Source organism: Xiphophorus maculatus, chromosome 5 (assembly GCF_002775205.1).
Source record: "Xiphophorus maculatus strain JP 163 A chromosome 5, X_maculatus-5.0-male, whole genome shotgun sequence".
Taxonomy (NCBI): domain Eukaryota; kingdom Metazoa; phylum Chordata; class Actinopteri; order Cyprinodontiformes; family Poeciliidae; genus Xiphophorus; species Xiphophorus maculatus.
This window is the reverse complement of record NC_036447.1, coordinates 22808665-22816673: the sequence shown is the minus strand read 5'-3', so window position 1 is coordinate 22816673 and position 8009 is coordinate 22808665. Positions and strand designations below refer to the sequence as shown.

Below are 8009 nucleotides of genomic sequence, written 5' to 3'. Positions count from 1 at the left end.
TCCTCACCCCGTGATGATGCCAGCGCCATGTTTCACCCGAGGGACGGCGTTTTCTTCAACACACAAAGCGATAAGTTGGGCCAGAGCACCCTCTCCCACATATTTGCTGTGTCTTGTGGAAATCTGTATAGAGTTCTTAGGAGTTCCTTTAAAAAATGTGTTGTTGTTTTTTTGCTGTTGACTTTTCCATACAGGCCAGATTTCTCCTTGCTCTTCAAGATGCTGTTCGTTTACTACTGATCTCTATTTAATAATTAGTTGATTTCTGCCTGCAGTTGGTTGCGCAGTTGTAACACCATACTTCATATGTACAATGTGCACATATAATCTAAAGGATAGTTTGTGTGTTTTTGAACACACCCTCTTTTGTCTTGATTGTGACTATATAATCTGGTCGGCGCCGCAGGCTTCAAATAAAAGGTGTAAAGAATCCAGCATTTTATCATGCAGCTGAACATTAATATGATGCAACAAAAAAAATAGAAATATGTGTAGCACATTTAGTCCAGAACAGTTTTCAAATCAAAGCTCTTGGGCCAAGCATGCACAGTTTCTTGCACAAGAAGCTTTTATATGTTTGTTTACCAGAGCACCTAAATGTGTAGATGTTTATCGAGCTCTCGCAGCAGGAAATGACCCAAATTTCTGCCAAATGCAGAAACATGTTCGTTCCTCTCACCGGTGTCTCTCAGAGGTGACCTGCTCCTCCACCTGGCGGCTTTTTTTTTTCTTTCTTTCTTTTCGTTTCTGTGCTCTCAGTTCAACTTGTTTCCAAGTGTGCAGAGTCGCGTTTGTCTTTCTTTTTGCTCTGGCAGTTCTCGACAGAGAACCTTAATCACTGTCAAACTTTCATTTCCAGACTTCTGCGCTGTCTGCGCCTATTTTTTTTTGTTTTTTTTTCCATCTGAAACTTTGCTGCGTTTCTGAAACTCACTCACTGTGGGAAGAGCTGAGTCAGCAACAAGTAGCACTTTATTTCACTCCTCCTCCTTTCTGCGTCCTTACTCAACCACATCCTGCTCCTCACACACACACACGCACACACACATAAATACAGTCATGCATACATACACAAACTCTCCCTTAAGCTGGTTGCACATTTGTACACCTGCAGCCCTGTAATGTGGGTTGACTGCGGTTTAAAGTTGTCCAAGTTGATTTTTCTCTCAGGTTATCATCTAAACAGAAAAATAAACAATATATCTATGGCTTGTGTTTATGCTACAAAGAAAGAGAGCCTCTTATAATTTGTTTTTTTAGCATTTTTTTTATTTAAACACCAAAATATGAAGAATAATTACAATGTAAATATATATTTAATCTGAATATCAGATACTTTTATATCAAAACTATTTGTTTTTTCATTGTTCTCAGAATTACATCCATCAGTTGTGGTGTACATATTATTAGACTGGTCGAAGAACTAGCACAGAGGTATTTCCATTCTTGTCTAAGAGTCTATCCAGATGGCACCCAGACAGTTTTCATTGGCCTCAGGAGACAACGTTTCCATGTTGCTCAGAGTGACATAAATTTCATCTCCTTCTTGCAGGAAGAAAATCCCAGACAGAAAACTTCTCCATTTGTTCTCGCCTGAAACGCCATCCGAACGTTTCTCTAGGCCCCAGTTACTGGAAGAAAAACAGTGAGAAGAGTCAGATTTGGTTACATTTGTGTTGCATTCAGGAGGCTGGGGGGGGGGGGGGGGGGGGGGGGGCTTATGCAACGACAGCAAATGTGGAGAATTGAGGAAAAGCTAAGTAAAAAAAAAAAGCCCACCTTTTGGACTTCAGAAGATTTATAGATGTAGCATAGCCACTGGGATTTCTCATGATCTTGTGGAAGATAGGTGACGTCGCCTCCAAAACATCCACTACCAGCTTGGAGTAGATGTAGTAGTAGCCTTCCTGCTTGATTATCAGTCGGCTGTTGAGGTACTCCATTCTTCTTCTGTCGTCGTGACCCAGTAATGTCCATTGCACTACATTGTCATTCGACTTCTGAGCTCCTGAAACACAACATTCATACGTCACAAAACTGAAACGGGAAACTGAAATAAGGTTTTTACTGGACTCCATTCAACTTTTTACACTTCCCAAACTGATTCTTGAATAGACCAAGCAAAGACCATGTTGCTCCCTCAACATGAAGTTGTGTTAAGAAAAACAAAATAAAATGCTTAAAAAGTGAAACGTCAACATAATAAGCTGATCTGATGACCAAATGTGGGTTGAAAGCTGGTTGAAATTATGACATCATGGGGATTCTTACCCATCAAGTGAGCAAAGGGCCGTTTCTGTGGCTGCAGTGGAGGAATTTCATTGGAATCTGTTGAGGAAACCAGAAATCATCATTTGTTAAATCAACAAACTAATCAACTAATGTGGAAAATGATAAAGTTCTGGGGGAACAAAGGCAGTAATAACAGCGGCATCTCAATGCTTTCGTTGAAAAAGAAAAAACACATTAAACATCTTTCCAACCTGGAGTTCCTATTCGACTCGATGTCCTCCCATTCTGGAAAAAAAAAAAGACACAAAAAAGTGGATTTGTTTAAGCAGAAAAAAACAACTCAGTGTCTGACGATTCACAATCTGTGTGCACATATATATTTACCTGCTGCTCAGACTTCACAGAGTGGGACAGGTTGTGGCACAGATTATTAGACACGCAGCCAGAAAAGGCCTGCAGGGAACGAGAAGGAAAATGAGCGTGAGCGATCTAAAAATGAGCTGGCGAGTCAAGTTGACTATGAATGACTGAAAGGAGAAATCGTTGCATGTAGGAACAGAAATGCCTGGTGACAGTAAATCATTCTGGAAAAGTGACTAAGAAGTGCAAGCCCTTTTTTTCCTCCTAATTTGGAAAATGGAAAATCTTTCCATTTAAAAAAAAAGTATTTATTATTATTATTATTATTATTATTATTATTATTATTATTATTATTATTATTATTATTATTATTATTATTATTATTATTATTATTATTATTATTATTATGTAAAAAGTGGTAAAGATAATTACCACAATGAAATACAAATAGAAACTCTAGAGACAAAATCAAATCTGACCCTGGTTAACCCTAAGATCCACAAATTCACAACTAAATTTAGGTTTTAGAGAATCCAAGAGAGCACGAAATAAAATAGTCAAAGTGTCATAACAAAACGTAAAACGTGGCTTTAAGACGAGGGTTAACGCTACATATCTGCAGTTTATAGAGACAGAGCGAGAAAGGAAGTACGAATTCACACTGAAGTCTTATGACGCCTTCGTCAGCTTTGACCAGAACTTCACGAGTAAGAGATGACCCAAGCAGAATCTTCTTCTACGCTGCCATGTGACGTAGGAGAAAATATGCAAATCGCCACGCGGAGGAATTTCCAGTTTCACTGAGCCCTAGAGGGTCTCCCCTCATTCGAGCAGACATGCCAAGAGACACTCTCCTTACCTCGGTTCTTTGGTAAAGTATGTAGATTAAATATCCCTCAACAAAGATTGACAGCGCGAACAGAGCAACGAGAAGAGGGAGGAACTTCTGGCCCACTCTGGCCCATGCTGACTTCTTGCTTCTGGGCACGGATAAGTAGCTGGCCTGGCTGTCCACCACAAACACCTGCGGCGTGGGGGCCGAGCCGTCCTCTGACATCCTAACTGGATCACAATCCGCCTGTGCTCTAGCGTAGCTTGGAGAAGAGTTACTGAAAAGGAGAAAAATGGGTCTTAGCTTAGCAGGTAGCCGGAGAAACAAAATGTGAACGATAAACGCCAAAAACAAGACAGCAAAGAGGCATAAAAGTTACTTAAGTAATGTCAGAAGGGTCTAAGTTTACAGCAGACACATGTGGCGCAACCAGAGCCTGGAAGCAAAGTGATTTCTTCACATCCTCACTACTACTTTGACAAAGACAGTCATCACTGGTCTAATGAATCAAAAGAAAGACAAGGCATACACATAATTGTACACAGTCCTCCAAGTTCTTTAAATGAATATTACCTCAGATGTAAGTGTCCGTCCACAGCTTAGTCAACCATCCAGCTCCTTCTCACTCAGACCTCTGAAGATTGTTGGCGATTGTTGGCGACCAGCACAGGCATTCAGAACCAAAAAAAACCCCCCCCAAAAAACAACCCGAAAATAACCAATAAATAATACTATAAATCTGTTCTACCAAGAGCTATTTTACGTTTCTGCCAGATCTGTCCATCTCTGAAGGGAAAGGTCCTGTCAGTGTTCAAACTTAAATCCTTCCTCTGTAGTCGTATTTGCTTGCCTGCTGTCAAATGTCACTTATATTGCTTTTGAAGCAAGCTATTGTAAGGAGGAAATGAAGATAACATGGGGAAAAGACATGTAGAGAGCGAGAGAGCAAGAGAGAGAGAGAGAGAGAGATCCGTCTGTGTGTTTGCATCTGTGAGGGACACTCCCTGCTGTATATAGCTGTCAACTAAAAACTGACACTTCCCTTTTGCTTTCTGCAGTGTTTTCCCTTCTTCTCCCTCCCGATCATGTGCACGGTTTCTCTGTGTTTCTTTTTTCTGACTTCGAAACTGCCTCGATTTTGTGAAGTCTCTCTTGAGCCTGTGATCTCCCGATGCGTTGGGCCGTGCTTGTTGTTGTGTTTAAGCTTCACATTATCAGTAGCCGTGAGGTTGAAGCAGTCACATCCTTTGTTTGACCGCTACACATCTCTGCTACCACGGGTTAGCACTATGACCCACAGTGCAGCTCATCTCTGTCTCCTCAGTCAGCCCGAGCTGATATATCTGCAAAAACATCTCAAGTTGTCTTGCATGTTGCGAGACATTGCTAATTGGACAGCAGCCGCCTGCAGTGGATGTAGACGTGTTGCAAAAGACCAAAATTAATGATGCAACTTGTCCTCCGTCTTTGGATTTCTACATATAATTACCGTCATTGTCTTGTCGAGGAGTTGCTTCATTTTACTTTTCTGCTCTCTTCCTTTTTTTCCCTATCAGTTTTACTTGTGATTCATGTTGATGTTACAGCATGGCCCAGTCAAAGTCCAGAACTAAATCCAACTGAAGATCTGTGACACGACTTGACACAGATTTTAAATATACAAATGTAAACCAGACTTTTCACATATACATTTTATGTTGCTATTATTCTTGTTATTATTAGCTAGTATGCTAGTTTTGGATTATTTAAGCTGCACAATTACTGTAAAGTTTATCATGTGATTCATGCGTACGAATACTTTTTCTAGGCACTGCCTTCACTTCAACGAGATTTAATCTCTCACTGCTAACTTCCTCTTCTCGTTCTCAACATGTGTGAACTGAAAAGATTCTTACATCAACATTTTCACAATGTTGATGCAAAAGGTATTTTTTTATGTTAACTATGTCCTATATTTAAGCTAACCTTTTCTCTAGACCTTGTAAGTTTCCCTTTTCTCTCTCTCTGTCATTGGAGGGAACAGTTTGACAAGACAAGCTCCATACGGCGAAACCTCACAATTCACTCTGGCTTACTTTCTACCCACACACTGTAACCTCTCACACAAGCCAGACGCGTTCACTGACTGCCTGGTGCAGATGAAGATGCAGAGAGGACTGACGGAAGTCGGCATGCCGACCAAATTAGGGGCCCTGCCTACAGCGCCTGCGGCTTCTGCGTGTCGAGTGGAGGGACAGTAAGAACTAGAAATGCCCTGAGACATATTAGGTCTCCATGGGGTTAACCTTACTGTAAGGCTGATGGCTCAAAACAAGAACTCGTTTTGGATAGTGGTTTCACACCACTCTTCGCTAAGACTCAAATAAAGTTGAGCTGGAAGTTTCCTTCCACTCATCATGGCCGTAAATGGCTCCCTCGTTTTGGGTTTCGAATGTTTTATTTGAGCCGAGGTGTTACGGTTACATAACATCCAAAGTCCAATCATGTTTCTAAAGGACAACTGGGCACACGAGCTTGGGTTGGTTGTAGATTTTGTACTCATCAATACAGGGTTAAAGTTATAAACTTCAAATTTGCTTGTATTTGTAGAGAACTTTATCAAGTCCAGAGGACTCCGAAGCTCTTTACGCCACATTCAGTCAATCACTATTTCACACACACATATTCACGCTGTAATACCTGCAAGCTACAACTATTAGCGTGTTATTTTGCCCATTAGTGGGTAAAATATGTATTGGACACATCACAATTTTACATTTTAAACATATTTCTAAATATGCCATTGGCAGGACATTTTCACCAGGTGTTCTGATCTAAATTACTAGTTTTCAGACTATTGTTAGAATGTCATGACCTATGCAGTTTCAGCAATGATATCTTTAATCATAAAAATACATTTTGTCATTAACACGAACACTAAAATTAGACTTACTATAAGAAATGTAAGTGTTAGTGCTTTATCAAGTAGTCGTAGGGGAACGAGTTCATCCTGACATACAGGTATCACCATGGTATCACATATTAATGACATTTACTTTGAGGTCTACAAATGTCGACTTTACCGCATAACATTTTCCACCGCACCAAAACAAATTCCCCACCGTCAACATCAACACGGTTTGTTCTTACTTTTTCATGGTGACTCTTTGAAGAAGTGACAACCTGCTTACTTCCTCTTGGTTCGAAAACGGACACTTGTTTTCACGGTTAGTGACATATGGTGATTTCCTGGACCAGCGGTGGAGTGTCGACTTGTTCAGGATGTGTGCCCACCTCTATACAACTGATGTGACCCTGAACAGGACACAGTGCGTAGAAAGCAAGGTAGTGGATGATTTATACTGATTAAATAGCAATTCGCAAGAACCTCCCCACCCCCAGCAAAATAAATCAAAGTAGCAATGTATACTTTCATAAACTGACAAACTATATTCAAAGTAGGAAACACTTTATTTGACAGGGTGTGAGTAAGACTGACATGACGCTGTCGTAAACAAGACATAACACCTGTCACGAACATGAAGGAGTCTTTATGGACGTCTATGACGTTGAAGTGTCATTCGGTAAATAATGACACTTTAATGCAAAGTTGCTTTAAAAGTGGCATTGAATGTCCATTAAAAAATGCCAACTTTGCGTTAAGGTGTCAATATTTACAAAATAACGCAAAGCTGGCACTTTTAATGGACTTCTAATACCACTTTTAAAGCAACTTTGCATTAAAAGTGTCATTATTTATCGAATGACACTTCGTGACAACAGTCACAGCCGTTCATAAAGACTCCTTCATCTTCATGACAGATATTATGTCATGTTTATGCACACCAGGTCAAAAAAAGGTTTTACCAAACGGTTAAAAAAGTATGAGTCTCAAACCATTTAACCCAGTGGTTTCTTCCCCACCCTCTCACATCCAGCTAAATAACATTTCCCATTTCCAAAAGACAAATTCCCCAGGTGATTTCATCTACCTTAGTTCCCCATTTGACAACATTTCTACCCTTTTTTAATTGCTGCTCTCTGACAATGATTTATGTTGTTTGCATTACGGTCAGATACATATTTGTTTGGGTTGTGGTTAGTGTTGCGTGTAAAAAAAAAATCTCTGTTCCTGAAGGTTTGAAGAAGTTCTTATTGTCTTATATTTCTTTATCAGTTTAATTATCACTATGAGGTGAATCGCTGGCATTTCAAGAACCACACAATGGCAACAAATAATTACTACAAACCTGCCTTGACATTTTTCAATAGAGAAACGTTGATGTCAGATGCAGTACTAAAATCAGCCTTCCTGTTTTATCTTTTCCTGTTTAGATATTTTTGTTTGTTTAGTATTAAGTAAAACTGGTTAATAGCTGAGTGAAAAAGAATATATGGGAGGTAAAAACTGACTTTTACCTCCCATATATTCTTTTTTTTTTAGTTATTTATTAATACCTTCACTACCACCAATGTTTTTCCTTCATCATTGTGCTTTTGTAATGTTTGTAAGAAAAAACACACACATTAACCCCTTAGCATTTCTCAATATTATCATAACAGCAGTTAACACTTTAGCTTGTTCTTCAGCTTGTCTCCAATGTAA

General features: G+C 39.6%; 1 protein-coding gene across 1 annotated transcript; it reads right to left on the bottom strand.

The window, feature by feature from the left end:
• Positions 1-1259: 1259 nt before the first annotated feature.
• LOC111608550 lies at positions 1260-4494 on the bottom strand. Its single transcript, XM_023333378.1, has 7 exons — positions 3998-4494; positions 3452-3701; positions 2617-2685; positions 2484-2517; positions 2272-2328; positions 1780-2008; positions 1260-1631 (listed from the first exon to the last, which is right to left on the bottom strand). The coding sequence occupies exons 2-7, from the start codon at positions 3647-3649 to the stop codon at positions 1451-1453; spliced, it is 768 nt and encodes a 255-aa protein (XP_023189146.1). The 5' UTR covers positions 3650-3701; positions 3998-4494; the 3' UTR covers positions 1260-1450.
• Between the last annotated feature and the right edge of the window lie 3515 nt (positions 4495-8009).

Coding starts and splice junctions, on each gene's coding strand:
- LOC111608550 (XM_023333378.1), bottom strand. CDS start 3,649: ATGTCAGAGGACGGCTCGGCCCCCACGCCGCAGGTGTTTGTGGTGGAC. Junction 2,329..2,483: donor GAGTCGAATAGGAACTCCAG/GTTGGAAAGATG, acceptor TTTCCTCAACAG/ATTCCAATGAAATTCCTCCA. Junction 1,632..1,779: donor AATCTTCTGAAGTCCAAAAG/GTGGGCTTTTTT, acceptor TTTTTCTTCCAG/TAACTGGGGCCTAGAGAAAC.